General features: G+C 38.2%; 1 protein-coding gene across 1 annotated transcript in view; it reads right to left on the minus strand.

Annotated features, from left to right (window-relative positions):
• Exo84 (exocyst 84) overlaps positions 1–16,347 on the minus strand; it is a gene marked incomplete at its 3' end in the record, with an annotated part of 128,718 nt that overhangs the window by 40,957 nt on the left and 71,414 nt on the right. Inside the window, 3 exon segments of the mRNA XM_068228187.1 lie at positions 8,864–9,008; positions 11,021–11,219; positions 16,012–16,150. Of these exon segments, the coding sequence (XP_068084288.1) occupies positions 8,864–9,008; positions 11,021–11,219; positions 16,012–16,150 (483 nt within the window).

The raw sequence follows: 16,347 nt of genomic DNA on the forward strand, positions 1-16,347 counted from the left end.
GAAAGACAAGGGCTTTTTTCTTTAGTTGTTTTAAAGCACTAGAAACAAACACACCAAATGCATCCAGATCAGACAACTGCTGTTTTTCCTTTGTCACAGAGTCCAGAACTGAAGTGGCTTGTTGAAAGAGTTTGTCTTCCTCTTGCATGATTAGTTTCCTTTTCTGGCCTCTTGATATGCTCCTTTCATGTGGTGATGGTTGATTTGGTGATGATGGTGACAGTGAAGCAATTAACTGTGGTGGTAGATCAGTAGATGTTGATGGAACTGGCGTCATCACTTCCCAGTCTCCAACTACAGGAACTTCATCAAGGGTTGGAACAGCTTCACATGTAAATTCAACCTGAAATGAAGAATAACTGTTAAATGTTGGATTCATGTTTCAGTTTCCATAATTTATCATAATATAATACTAGGACATAGACAATAGAATGTTAGTATTAATTTTATGAACATTATAATGGTTTCTAGTTCAATTCAAATGTTACTAGGCCTACTGTATTGTAAAATGTTAGCATAGATACTGGTATACTCTATATATCAAATAATAATAATAATAATAATAATAATAATAATAATAATAATAATAATAATAATAATAATAATAATAATAATAATAATAATAATAAAATAACCAATTCTTACAAATTTCTGTACTTACTCTATTGGCTGTTCCTTGGGAAGCATCGTGTGTTCTGGAGAGAGCTGCATTGCTGGTCCCTTTTCTGGGCTGGACATAGTCCTTCAAAAACATAAGTTTTTCGAAGTACCAAATTGAAGGTTTGTATACTTCGTCCATCCCAGCACCACTTTTCTTCGAATTATTAACTTTATTTAGTTCTGCCATGAGTGTGGTACGTAAACTTTTCATTTTATTAATTATGTCACCATTTGTTGCCGATGGTCTAATTTCTTTTAAAGCCTCGCGCACATTTTCCATAGCCACGTGTCTCGCATGTTTATTGTGGTACGAGGGCGACTTGTTGTTGTAGAGGCACAATTCTCTGTTGTAGGCCTCAATCAGGACATCTATCGCGACTTTAGACTACTCCATAACAATTAAAAAGGAATAAAAATAGAAACAACTACAATTTATAGTTAATTTAATAGTTAACGATGACAATACAGCAGAGTTACACGGTAATGTAACACACACTTCTCACGTCAGCTCTTGCTCGAAATGGCTACCAGATGGTAAGGAATATAGCATGCTCCAATGGCATGCCATTTACAAGTAATTCCCTGGTATGCCAGTAGATGGCATGCAAGGTGAACGTACACACGGAGACATCTCAACGTGGCGCCATCTATTGTACAATAAATGTCCTCGTCTGTTCGTGGCTTAAGAGATCCACATACTGGTTCTGGGCCCTCAAAAGGTGTTTCTGACCCTTTTCTTGCCAGTTTATCTGCTTTTTCATTACCTTCTATGCCTACAACAGTCTTGCTCACCCTACTCTCTTCAACAGCTTTAATCACTGAGTTGTTGGTGGTATTACTGAAGGCCCCTTCTATGTCTAGAAATGCCACCAGAGCAATTTCTTTGTATTCTAGGCTTTCCTCTAGTTTGCAAACCAACTGATGGAGTGCTGTCTCAGTGGATCTGAAGGTCTGTATGCAAACTGATTTTCATGTAAAGTTGTGTTCAGTTGCACTGTTTTCTGGATGTATTTATCTAGTATTTTCTCCATTGCTTTTAGCATGAAGAAGTTTATGCATAATGACCTATAGGCTTTGCCTTTGGGATAGTTAGCCCTTCCTCAACGTATATTACTTAAGTGCTCCTCACTCTCCTCATTGGTCCACCTAGGAGAGTGATGTTATGCAATACACTGACACTGGTGTTTGAAACTCTCATTTATTTGGTTGTATAAAAAAACTATCATTTAATGTGTATTTTGAAATGTTCATCTTTTGGTCTAAACTTTTTGAACACACTGTGGTGTGATATATATATATATTATGACCGTCCAATGGCAAGTGAGTCAGCTGTTGAGCCATTGAAGGTCATGCTAAAGAAATGATTAACAGGAATTACTCAGAAATACGTCCAGTTGGGTCAAATACCTGGAATAACTCGCCCATTCAGACAGGAAATTGGATGGATATATGATGAGGAATAAAATTCCTAAGCCCAAAACCCCGTGGTCACCGGACGCTTACAGTCACGAAATATTATCTTATATGTGAGCAGAGATTAGCAAAATAAGTTTACATTCTCAACAGCATTAAGAAGTAAGTCGACTATATGATATTCAGGTCCAGCGATGTCATGGAGGAGGCCATGAATTGATGCATATGTTAGAGGATCAAGATGGCGCTGAAGAGGTTAGGTCGATTACATACGTCATAGAGACAATGGTGAAGTGTTCCTTTGTACATCTTTCGAGTTAGATGGGATGACGTTATCTTGGAATTCACATTCGAACTGTCAAAAACAGATGGAAGAGAGGTTACAAGTCAGTGAGTTGAGCCTAACGTATGAAATGCAGACCGATATTATTAGCATAACAATTTTAATGAACTTTTGTTTTATGAACAATTGTATCATATATAAAAACTGAGATTGAAGGTTGAACTGTGTAATTCGCACGTCTTTAAAGGGAACGTCTGTACTAGTAGGAATCGAAAGAATATTGGAAGACGTTGTATAAGATAATATTACCGTATTGAATAGCGATCTGTAATTCTAAGACTGAATAAGGCGAGTCTTCGAGAATAATTGTGAAATATTGTAAAACACCTATGTCACAATATTAATTTTGTTTTCCTAAGTTTCAGGTCCATGGACTCAAAAATGTATGAAGATTTTTCCAATGTTGTAACGATGAAAACGAACATGGAGCTGTAAATAATCCAATGCCCTAACAGGCCCGGGAGATGATGTCAAAGTGGGGGCCAAAACTATGATCAATGGAGCAAAGGACTGAGAGCAGTATCACATAATCTTCACCGATAAGTACCAAGATTTCATTTTCTTTACCCTATTTTCTTGTAGTTGCATAGCTGTAGAGTGTGTTTTTCTTTCATAATGAAGTGACGTAAATTTAAACAACTTGAGTGACCTAATGCGACTGTCGCTAGTGCCCGGTTACTTGTGATTACGGTTATGTCCGAGGTTGTAATATTAAGATCATCTGTTATACGCAAGATTTAGCTTGTAAATACGTGTCTTACCGCGAGTTACTCGGAATTTTCTTCAAGTTTGCAGTGAATGGAAGAAGGCGTTGTCTTCATTAGTGAACCATACTTGTATTGCACGAATACTTCGTGAGGTGATTTTATTTTAATATTTATTTGTAGAAGGTCTTCTGCATGATAATACATACGTGTTTATTGCGTAGTGGCGAATGTTTCGTGATATTAGTGTTGCGTTGATTGTGATACATTGGTGATGATAAAAAAAGATTCTTCGGGAATGTTTGCGAATTCTCTTGGGTAAGTAAAGTGTGAATATGTATGGTGTGCTTGAATATGGTGAATAATAAGGACAGGGTCGTCTATAAAGTGTTTTATGATGAATTAATGTTGTTATGGTAAGTGGTTCATTGAAAAATAGATAATGGGAGTGTGATAAATAATTATTTGAGATTTAGAGATGGATTTAAGCGCTCGTCATACAATTAAGAACCCAAAATAGGCAAGCAATCATGTCGTGATTATTTTCTACGGTGTAAGGTGTCCGAAGGTCGAGAGCAGGGATTGACATATGATCATCGAAACACTGTTTTCTGCGATGAGATACGATGCAGATACCACTTAATTTGAGGAAATGGTCACTAACTAGATCTTCAACATTTAATAAGCATAATATGTGTGAAGTAGAAGGTCGTATTTATTGAATTATTGTCACCTGGTAGTAGATTGTATTCTTGCGTAGTTGCTTATAGTATGTTTCCTGTAGATAGTGTGCCTTCAAGATTTTTCTTTCAGGAGGGCAGTGTCGGTGGAAGCAGATACTGTTAATCATTCTTTTGGATCATTGATTATTTTGTAGCAGCTAGATACTGTGTTTTATTTAGGTGGCTCATACAGATTCCTGGGGCATGCTGTTGTTGATTGAGTTATGTCATTATGAGATCCAATTATTATGTGGGTTTTCTACACTGTGTTTGCACTTTATGGATACTCATGTTGAAACTGGTCACCATTAGAGAAAAGTTGGTTAGCAATTAGGCAATTTCTGAGATAACGGATAAAATTTAGGGTATTTAAAGATGAAATCTTGGATAATTTATGGCAAAAGCAAGTGAAATGTTTTGAAATGTTTGAAATGTTTTGAATGAAATTTCATTCGATTCTATTATTCATTGTGGGCGGACAATTAATGACAAATAATGATTTGCCTTCAGCAAGTTCTGTATTCGTTTCCATCAAGTTAGTATTTTCAATTCAATCAAGATTTAACTAATGATGGATTATAAATATTAAGCCAACAGAGACTTTCGTTCGTCTATCTAGCTTTTATCCAATCATCATACAATGTATTATTATTGTATTAATTTAGGTTTGATTTCATTAAATTGAACAAAAAATCCTTCCAAGAAACTAACATTCTTTTTCTTATTTAAATGAGACATATTTAGCCTTGCGTAGTTTATTGAATATTATTATTATTATGATCATGAACATCTTGCATCAAATGCTAGTCAAAATGCATAAACATTTGTTGAATGTCCATGCCCTGGGTGGAGAATTATGCATCACGACTGACTCCAGCCGAGGCTTATCACAAAACCTACGAACCTTCAATATCCCCGGGCAATGGACGGGTGTAATATATATATATATATGTTGATTCTCATAGGGAACCTGAAAATATTTGTCCCGAATGAGTAAATTTATAATACCAATATAGTTGGTCCGTTATCGAACATTATACGTTTTCCAGCTAACTCATTCCTGGTTGCCATATCTATATCATCTGATGGCCAGACAGGCATCAGTTTTTGGAAACGAGACAAAGTCTTTCATAGTGCATTGGCACTGCAGTGACGATTTTAACTGGGTAACGTAAAATCCTGAGGGTGAACTCTGCATTCCTATTGATTTCCTATTTCTCGAACTTCACCAGCTCCTCGGTGGAAGTGCGTCAACGTCTCTTGACTTCCCTGATTGACTGTCCTAGCGGCACAACGTGGTTGCTCCGAGCTGCACTCACACAGAGAGTTCGGCTCTCCTACATGGTTGGCACTCTCGTTTCTTTTATTTTCGTCTGTAACTTTACTTAAATAATTTTCTTTAATCATGCAGGAGTTCGGCCTCAGATTTTACGTTAACCACAAAAACCTTGGTTATCACGATGATGTAGTTTTTCAACTACAGGCATCTAAACTTTTGCTGGAAGCAAACCTTTTCTAAACCTTTATATTTATGTTAATTTAAATTTATCCATAAGGTTTAATGTCAGTAGTTAGTACCAACGAATGAAAATCAGTTTTACATTCCTTCTCCTGAAGTGTTTCAGTTTTGTTATGTGAAGTTTTAGCCTGGAACTAGTCCACTGAAACAACGATGTGAATCATGGAAGTAGAATTTTAAATGTATTTCTTTTGTGCCAAGGCACACATGACTGCTATGTACATAACCTGCTTTAGCGCACTGCAGACTTGTTTTATTTTTAAACTGTATGTTATATTAAATTTAATTTCTTTCTCCCTAATTATGTTACGTAGGTCTTGCTTTGTCTTTCCTTTGAATTTTTACATGTAATTTTAATAATTCAAGGTTTTAAGAAATTTACCTTTTGTCAAATGCTTTGTTCATCAAAGGCTACAATCACGCATCTCACAGGGTTCCTTGTGTTGTCCACATACTGGCGTCAGTTGTCGGGTATTTCATCTTGTTTAATTTTTATGTTTGCGTTTCAACCATTCCAATTTTATTTCACGTTTCAAATTCCTTCCTTTTTGCTCAATTGTCGTTACTAATGATAATAACAACAACAACAAATGGATCTCAGCGTGTAGACGTTCCAACACCACCACCAGAGAATTGCAGAGGGAATGGAGCACTGGTACCTGATCAAACTATATGCAAAGGACTGCACCACGTCAGCCTGCTTTCCAGGAGACCCAGATGATTTGTTCCACTACATTTGTGAAATTGGTTTCATAGGAGAAACTGGATGCAAGCTCATTAGGATTGGATGATGGAAGAATACATGGTGCGTTAGAGTGTGGGGACAGCATGGATGTGCAAAGGGTCCACCCATTTCATGGTTGATCTGTCACATTCTAGGTTGGAATCATGCTAGCTCATCGAACACCTCAAATTTCCGTCAATGGAACACTGAGGGGCAAACGATATGTTTGGGAGATTTTGCAATGCTACAGGGTACCAGTGGATGATCATTTTCTCTTAGCACATAAAAATGCTACACCAGCTGCTTTTCTTCAATAAAACAACACCATCCAGATGGACTGGCCTATTCAAATGCCTGACCGAAATCCCATGGGACATGTTTAAGAGGGCAATTGTATGACATCCTCATCTATCTACAGGAAGACATGGAGGGTGCTTGCCAATAGCAGACCTTGATACCCTAATCACAAGCAGGCTTCAAAGGGTAGAAAGGGATGGCATACTCACCACTGTGGTCCAGGAACACAGGTATTGATTAGGGGCTGTATGTTTGTTATAGCACAGGGTATACAAAGAAAAACAGTGAAGTGTTAAAATTGGAGAGAGTAACGTTGCACATTTAGTTGTTTTTGTTCCTTTTTGAGGGTTTGAATATGTGAACCTAAATACACGTGCTGTTGTATGCCTTTATATCGACTATGAATGTCTGTGACACTGATACATATAGGTGATTTGAGAACCCAAAAAGTTGTATTTGAAAATATGAAAATTGCTGATTTTAAGCAAACAATTCAATATCAGTCCATTTTCCTCTGGGTCTTTTTCCTTTTAGTTCTCTTTCATATTCTCTTCTTGCAGTCCTGCTTGCACTCATCCTTCTTACATGTCCGACTCATTGGCTGAGTGGTCAGCGTACTAGCCTTCAGTTCAGAGGGTCCCGGGTTCGATTCCTGGCCGGGTCGGGGATTTTAACCTTCATTGGTTAATTCCAATGGCCCGGGGGGTGGGTGTTTGTGGTGTCCCCAACATCCCTGCAACTCACACACCACACATAACACTATCTTCCACCACAATAACACGCAGTTACCTACACATGGCAGATGCCGCCCACCCTCATCGGAGGGTCTGCCTTGCAAGAGCTGCACTCGGCTAGAAATAGCCATACGAAATTATTATATATATATCCTTCTTACATGGCCAAACCACTTCAGTCTTGCTTCCTTGATCCTCTGTAGCAGGGAGGATCCTATTCTCACCTCCTCTTGGACTTTTCCATTCCTGAACTTGTCCTTCCTGGTCTTCTGTACTATGGTGCGTAGGAACTTCATTTCTGCAGCTTGGAATTTTGAGTTGTCTTGTCTCGTTAACGTGGTAGTTTCCAAGCTATACGTGAGGATGGATGTATAATATGATTTATATAATATCATCTTAGCTTTCAGTTGTCTTATTTGGAGGTAAAATTGAGTTGTCTTGCTAATTCGACTGTCTATCTCATATTCTGCAAGGTTGTCATTTGATACCCAAGTATGTTGGAACACTGTCCAGTTTGGTGTCATTTATTCTGATTTGTGGTTTGTCATTCCCCTCTGTAACTTCATCACCACCGTCTTAGCCTTGTTCATATTTAAATCATATCTCAAACTCTTGACCCCATTTCTGCAGCTTTCCCCCCCCCCCCCCCCCCACATCATTTTCAGTTTCACCCCAGATCACCACGTTGTCTGCAAAGATGAAGGCTTGCAAGTCCTGCTGCTCTTTCCTTTTTAGAGCCTTTATTATGGCATCCATCACAGTGATAAATAGGAGGGGTGACAAAGCACAGCCTTGTTGTACTCCTGTCTTCATTTCAAACCACTTGGATAGCCTGCAACCCACTTGTACACAACTTCTGGTTTTTTCATACAGCATCTTCACTTTTGCAATGAGACTGTCACGAGCTCCCAGCTCTTTTAGACATTCCCAGATACACTCCTCTGGTACACTATCATAAGCCTTTTCAATGTCTAGGAATAGCAGGAAGAGTGGTTTCCCTTTTTTCCCAGTGTTTTTCTGTTAACATCCTGACAGTAAAGATAATGTCTGTAGTTGTTCTTCCAGGCCTAAAAGCATATTCTTCCTCTTTTTATAAAGATTCTGCAGTTTCTCTTAATCCTCACTCTATGACTTTTTTCCAGAAATTTTGGACCATGAGAGATCAAAGTAATTCCACGGTAGTTGGTGCATTTCCATTTACTTCCCTCTTGAAAAGAGTTACGATTATACCCTTCTTCCAGTGCTCTGGAATAGTGTTTTCCTGCCAGACTGTGTTAAGGAGTCTGTATAACCACTGGACTGCTGGAGTTGCTGCTGCTCGCAACATATCTACACTTAGCTCATCCACTCCAACTGATCTTGATAAAAGTAATTAAATTACACCACCATGCAAAGCATCATTTTGGTCTTAAATCTGGTAGAAGGACTTAAGTGCTTTCTCAGAGTTGGAAATGCCCTCAACGATATTTGACAACGTGAGCGCTTTCTCAATTAACGTCAAAATCTTTCAATAGCTGTACTGACAAAAATTACTGTGAAAACATATTTTTGTGTTCACTTTGCAATTTGCTCCAGAAACATCAACATTTTGTGACTTTGTATGAAATTCGTAATTGATTACAAGTTTATTTTCAAGTCAAAATACAAACCATTTGTTGTTAACACAATTTACACAGGAAGCAACTGATTTTAGCATAATTTGTGAAATATATCAATCCCAAGAGATGAGCAGAAATCAGGACCTTACCTGGGTAGACCGCTGCAGTTGGTTTAACAGTCTGACAGCCCTCCGAGCAGCACGCAGACCACCTTGCAGAGACTTATCAGGAGACACTTCCAACTCCTTCATCAGTACTTCGATGAGAGCTTTCACTCTAACATCTACTTTACGCCTAAAAATTGTAAAATATTTCACTAAGTTTACTATCAGGAACATGAAGGTAGAGAAGAGGTTGCTCCATAAAAAGAAGATGGTACATTTTAGTCAACTTAATCTATACTTAATAATCCTGTTATAAAACAGAGAGGTGGTTTGATTAATGTTTAAAGAGGAAATACAACTGGGCAACCATACTGTATCAACTTTAATGGTGGTGGTTATTATTGTTTGAAGAGGAACTACAAGTGGACAACCATACTGTATCAACATTAATGGTGGTGGTGATTATTGTTTGAAGAGGAAGTACAAGTGGACAACCATCGTTTCTTAACACAAAACATCTATATATTAAAAGAGTTTACTAAAAACAGCTTCGGCAAATCTGTCCGTCCGTTCTACTAGAACGATTTGCTTCATTTCTGTTTTATTCTCTCCGGAATCACCTATCCGTGAATCATGAGACATTGATAGATCTCTAAGTTCAGCCAACTTTGAGTAATCATAAAATCAGATCATTAAATGATCACTCCAATAATTCCAGGTGAACGCTTACCCTAACGCGCAATACATTCTGTACTTAGCTAAGCGACTAACACTTTCATTAATATTCTGATATATGTGTTTTTCATCCTTAGTAATGTCACTGCATGCAGCCATGTTTGATTAGTACCTGTCAAGCCAGAGAGTATACACTTCCTCAGGTTACAGAAGAATACTATTCCCTGCTAGATACTCTTTGACTCTCTAATCTTTCCCAGCTTCCAAATATATTCAACAGACAGCAGAGCGTTCCAAATAACTTACATGCTGCTGAGAGAAAAAGTCTACGTACAAACAGACCCCATCACGATATATGACTTAGACATTATCTGGGAACACCTATTAAAGGATAATCTAGCTACAATAGAAAGAGTGAAGGCCATATATCTTAAAGTTCTCTGGCTGGCAAAAAAACGCTCCTTCGAGACTAACCTATGATGGTTATGAATTTCATGTTTTTGGTCCGTACTGAACTGAGAATAATATATAAGATATAATATAATATAATACAATATAATATAATATAATATAATATAATATAATATAATATAATATAATATATAGATGGGTCGAAACTAGTACCGTGTAATTTGTAATTTTGTGAATATATTGTAGTATTGAAAAGGTGGAAACATTTACGTTGTTATTATTATTACTTATATATTACTAACCTATGAGCTCACAAGACAACTGTTCTATACAGAAAAACTGTGATTAACAATACCATTGCCTTCTACGACAATACCAAGCTTTACATCAAGAACTGCAGGATGTAAAAGCAAATATATGGATAGATTTTTACCAAACAGACGGCATGGTGACGTCAGAATGGATGAATTCTGACTACGAACTCTGGCATACCATAATGCGCTTTCTTATTAAATGTTCACAAAAACCATTAAATAAAATAAATGGCCTATGGCTTTTAGTGCCGGGAGTGTCCGAGGACAAGTTCGGCTCGCCAGATGCAGGTCTTTTGATTTGACGCCCGTAGGCAACCTGCACGTCGTGATGAGGATGAAATGATGAAGAGGACACACACACACCCGGCCCCCGTGCCAGTGAAATTAACCAATTATGGTTAAAATCCCTGACCCTGCCGGGAATCGAACCCGGGACCCCTGTGACCAAAGGCCAGCACGCTAACCATTTAGCCATGGAGCCAAACATAAAAACCATTGGATAGGACAAAATAATATAACTGCAACAGGCACATCAAGACGAGTTATCTAACCTATTTGTAATGAATGTGCGGAGCATCACGGTCATCTAGTTAATATTAACCTAAACAACAGTCTTACATTTGGGCCAATGCAAAACTTGGAGGAATAGACCAATGTCAGTAAAACGATAAAATATTGCTTGAATGGACAAGATTCAGGAGTATCAAGAAGGAATGTAAGCCGAGATCAAGATCAATCAGTGACAGCTCAATATTAAGAAAATGCAATTTCCTTCCAAACAACAGCAGTAAGTGAAGCTTACTTTATGTCGGTGATGACAGGATCGCTAGCATTAGTGTTATTTCCAGGGTTCTTCTCTAGGAAGTCTCGGGCCCTCTCCAATAAATTGTATGCTTCTTCAAAATGCCTCTGAGCAATGCAGACATCAAGATCTTCAGGTACCTCAAGAAGCCACTCAGGTAGTTCAAGTTCTGGAGGACTGTCAGAGGGATCTTCAAATGCTGAAACACAGTGATCAGGAACTTTCATACTAACAACATACAACAATAAGCATTATTTAAAATAAGACTGGAAGGCTGTCTCACTGGGCTTAGCACTAAAATAAGTTAACAAAATAACGTAACCAATTTTGAACAGATATACGTGGGAGTTAGAAGAGGGAAATGGATGATGATACGCATGTTATAAAATAGATTTAACAGGGACATTCTTGTGGAATGAAACATGCCACTCTGATATTAACCCAATGGCTGCCAAGATTCAAAGTAAGCCAATGCTCTGTGAATTGTAAAACAGCCATGACCCAATGAGATCCGATGCCGTAAAGGCCGGTTTTCAAATACCATTTGTTCTGGTTTAATGCAACAGATGTTGACTGATCCATGGTATCTCTAACTACAAGTAAATACCATTTTCTCTCTGACAAAGAGAATATAAAATTCTTATTTTTTATTTCTTTGAGAGGTTGGCATGCGCTAACCATGTCGTGTGCCACAGACTTTGCGCGGCAAGTTTGTTTGACGATAAAGATGTTGATTCCCATAGGGAACTTGAAATATTTGTTCCGAATAAGTAAATGAGGACATGGGACTAAAAATAAATGTGAACAAGACCAAGTTCATGGTCTTCAGCAGACATGCCAATGCTGAAGCAAACTTACAACTAAACAATTGACAGATTGAGAGAGTAACCACTTTTAAATATCTGGGTGCCATTGTCACTGAACAGCTTGATCCTTAGAAAGAAGTGAAACAGAGGATAGCAACAGCACGAAGAATATTTACAAAAATGAAATCTTTCCTTTTGCAATGACTAATTTAAAACTTAGACAGAGGATGGTCAAGTGCTATATATGGTCAGCCTTGCTACATGGTGTGGAAACATGGACTCTCAAGAACATATCAGTGAGACGCTTGGAAGCCTTTGAAATGTGGATCCACCGTAGGATGCTCAGGATTTCGTGGGTTGAACAACTAACGAACAAAGAAGTACTCAGAAGGGCAAGAGCAAGTTGGAAACTCGTTCAAACATTAAAACACCGGAAGATCTCTTACCTTGGCCTCATCCTTAGAAATCACCGTTACCTCATCTTACAGCGGATTGTACAAGGTAAAATAAAGGGTTGAAGACATGTCAGGAGGCGAACATCATGGCTTGGAAACATCAAAGAATGGACTGGAATTCACAGCGTTGAAAGACTTCTCCACCTAGCAAGAGATCGTACTGCATTCGCCACAGTGATCGCTAATGTCAGGGGGACATGATATGGTACTGTGAAGAAGAAGAGTTAAATTTATAATACCAATATAGTTGATCCGTTATTGGACATTATAAATTTTCCAGCTAACTCATTCCTGGTTACCAAGCGTTTCGCCCCAGTGTGCTAAGTTGGGTTCATCAGTTGGTAAATAGCACATCTACCAAGACACATGGCTAGTGCATACCGTGGAGGCCACTGTGTACGCTACTTGGAGCCACCGGCATTGCCAATGCACTATGCCTGCCTGGCTATCTGATGGCCATCTGTAGCATAAAGTGGCCGCCTTTTCCACAGGATTTATTTACTTTATCTATTTTGAATATGCTACATCATGACAATTTAATATTTACAATTAATCTGTGGTGAGGTTCACTCAGCCTACACAAAAAAGAGTAACATGTTAATGTCGTTGGGACTCAAAAATCGGACTTCGAATTACGTGATTTTGAATTAACTACCAATTCATAATTCAACAACTATCGAGGTATCTCACTGATTAGTATACCAGGCAAAGTGTTCACTGGCATCTTGGAAGGGAGGGTGCGATCAGTCGTTGAGAGGAAGTTGGATGAAAACCAGTGTGGTTTCAGACCACAGACAGGCTGTCAGGATCAGATTTTCAGTATGCGCCAGGTAATTGAAAAATGCTACGAGAAGAATAGGCAGTTGTGTTTATGTTTCGTAGATCTAGAAAAAGCATATGAGAGGGTACCAAGGGAAAAGATGTTCATTATACTGGGGGGACTATCAAATTAAGGTAGATTATTAAAATCAATCAAAGGCATTTATGTTGACAATTCGGCTTCAGTGAGAATTGATGGTAGAATGAGTTCTTGGTTCAGGGTACTTACAGGGGTTAGACAAGGCTGTAATCTTTCACCTTTGCTGTTCATAGTTTACATGGATTATCTGCTGAAAGGTATAAAATGGCAATGGCAGACTGTGCCGAAAGCCTGCAGTCTAATATCTTGGAACATGAAAATAGGTGCAATGAGTATGCTATGAAAATTAGCCTCTTGAAGACTAAATTGATGTCAGTAGGTAAGAAATTCAACAGAATCGAATGTCAGATTGGTGATATAAAGCTAGAACAGGTTGATAATTTCAAGTATTTAGGTTGTATGTTCTCCCAGGATGGTAATATAGTAAGCGAGATTGAATCAAGGTATAGTAAAGCTAACGCAGTGAGCTCGCAGTTGCGATCAGCAGTATTCTGTAAGAAGGAAGTCAGCTCCCAGACGAAACTATCTTTACATCGGTCTGTTTTCAGACCAACTTTGCTTTACGGGAGCGAAAGCAAGGTGGACTCAGGATATCTTATTCATAAGTTAGAAGTAAAAGACATGAAAGTAGCAAGAATGATTGCTGGTACAAACAGGTGGGAACAATGGCAGGAGGGTACTCGGAATGAGGAGATAAAGGCTAATTTAGGAATGAACTCGATGGATGAAGCTGTACGCATAAACCGCCTTCGGTGGTGGGGTCATGTGAGGCGAATGGAGGAGGATAGCTTACCTAGGAGAATAATGAACTCTACTGTGGAGAGTAAGAGAAGTACAGGAAGGCCAAGACGACGATGGTTAGACTCTGTTTCTAATGATTTAAAGATAAGAGGTATAGAACTAAATGAGGCCACAACACTAGTTGCAAATCGAGGATTGTGACGACGTTTAGTAAATTCTCAGAGGCTTGCAGACTGAACGCTGAAAGGCATAACAGTCTATAACTATAATGTACGTATGTATGTATGTATGTATGTTCATAATTCAAAAGTAACAACCCTTGCCGTGTTACTAAATCTTCTAAGGCCCGTTACTGCATGCAGCTAACCTTGATTCACAGTTTAAACCTTTCAAATGCCATGGAAAAAACTATATCGAAATGTATCCAACAAGGTGCATTTACAATGTTCAAATAATGCACTTGGATAAATCACTGACAAACATAACCTCATGCAACAAAAGAAACAATCACACAATTCCAAGACGAGGATAAATTGTGCTGGTTCCCCTGTGCAAATGCATTATTCTTTGGATTACTCTACTTTTTGCATTTTTAGGTGCCTTGTACATGCACGGAAAGTGCCTAACGCCCTTAAAACATTGTGGCTTATCGAACTTTCCTATGGCGAGGGGAGGAATTTTCTTGCTTCCGTATGCATTGCAACATAGTACAATGACTCTCACCCTTATACGATTTCCCGGCTGGCTCTTTCTCCTTTAATACCATAAGACTGTTTGGGCTCGGTTTTAAAAGAAAACAATGCAGTTTCATCAGCAATGACTCAACTGTTGGCATCGCCAGCGTTCGCGGATTCTGTTTCTCCGCACACTACCTGCTGCATGATATTACAGTGATCCTTAAAACGCTGAATACAAAATAATTCCAATTTCACTCGAACTTAGCAAATATGAAGCACATTGCACACACACCGAAGTGTGTGAAAGTGCAGAAAGCTACCCCTGCACGTTACGGAAGACGCGTTCTATCATGACGCAGATAAATTTTGAATTTAAATTACTCTGCAACATATTATTGTTTTAAAATGTAAAGGCAGTTTTGAATTAAAAGTCTGAATTTCAGTAATGGGGCCGACATTGTACTTCGAATTATGAATTAAACAATTTAAATATCTCATATTTCCGGGAACAAGAGCTTCTTCGAATTAGGCGGGATTTTGAATTAACCAATTTTGAATTATCGAAGTTCTAGTGTATTAATTTGTCGTGATGTAGCATATTCAAAATAGATTTTAAAAAATAAATCCTGGGGGAAAGGCGGCCACTTTATGCTACAGTCGAAACTGGTTAAGACGTCCCTCTCTAGAGAGTTTCCCCGATTATTACACTATCAATCCAAAGTCCCAGGCCATGTCCTATTAAATACACGATGGAGAAGAAAGCTAGACACGTTCAAAATGATAAACATTTAAAGTTATTGAGAAAGTGGATGCTAATCCACACATGAAATGTGTGCAAATCGCCCAGATGTTGGACATTCCTACACTAACATTAAACATAATTGTAAGCAAGGTATATAGTTTGTGCTTCCAGGATCATTTTTCCTTGATGTTTTACTGTGTTGGTGTTCTTAAAATGTATTATTTATTTATTTCATTAATTATAATTGTAAATACTTGTTTCTTTGTTTTCATCATAATTATTTTTACATTCAAATGTAACCTCAAATTTAACAGCATAATTGTTTTTCATTTTTTAGTATGTTCCCTCTTTTTTATTTTTTTTCCATAGAAATGTCCCAACCAATTTTGACTATTCCACTACTGCAAGGGCCTTCATGATCTCTATGGAGATAGTTCTATTTTCAAAGCAAAAACCAAGCTATATCAACCTTTATATTTTCAGAATTCATCAGTGCTTATTGCGTATTTTTAACACAAATCCATTTTGCTGCAGAAGCTAAAACTGGTACACCTTGTGTTCCACCGAGTGAAGCTACAGACTTCTACCTAAAGTACTCCCTCAGTTAAGTTGATTCTTCAGGAAGATTGATCTGCGTTATAAACTACTTACGGTTATTGGTGGAGTCTATAGACTCGGAACGTGTTGGTCTCAGGGGAGAGCGATCGCTTACTGAGCCTGTCTCTCTCTTCTGTTGTTCTTGGGCCAAGCGTGCCTTCTTGGCTTGATCACATTTTTCCAACCATTCTTTCTGTAACAAATAAAAACAGGAGATAACAGAATGATAAGTGCACCAGGTCGGAAGATGTCTGACACACACTGAGTTTCATGATGACATGCTAATAAGTAGATGGAGGTTGAAGGATCTCTGGCAGGAGAAGATATGGGAAGGCGAAAAACACCTTGAAGAAGGACTAAATGACTCTTGTGTCTTCATATCCCCCAGAC

The sequence above is a fragment of the Anabrus simplex genome, chromosome 6, assembly GCF_040414725.1.
Source record: "Anabrus simplex isolate iqAnaSimp1 chromosome 6, ASM4041472v1, whole genome shotgun sequence".
NCBI classification, from domain to species: domain Eukaryota; kingdom Metazoa; phylum Arthropoda; class Insecta; order Orthoptera; family Tettigoniidae; genus Anabrus; species Anabrus simplex.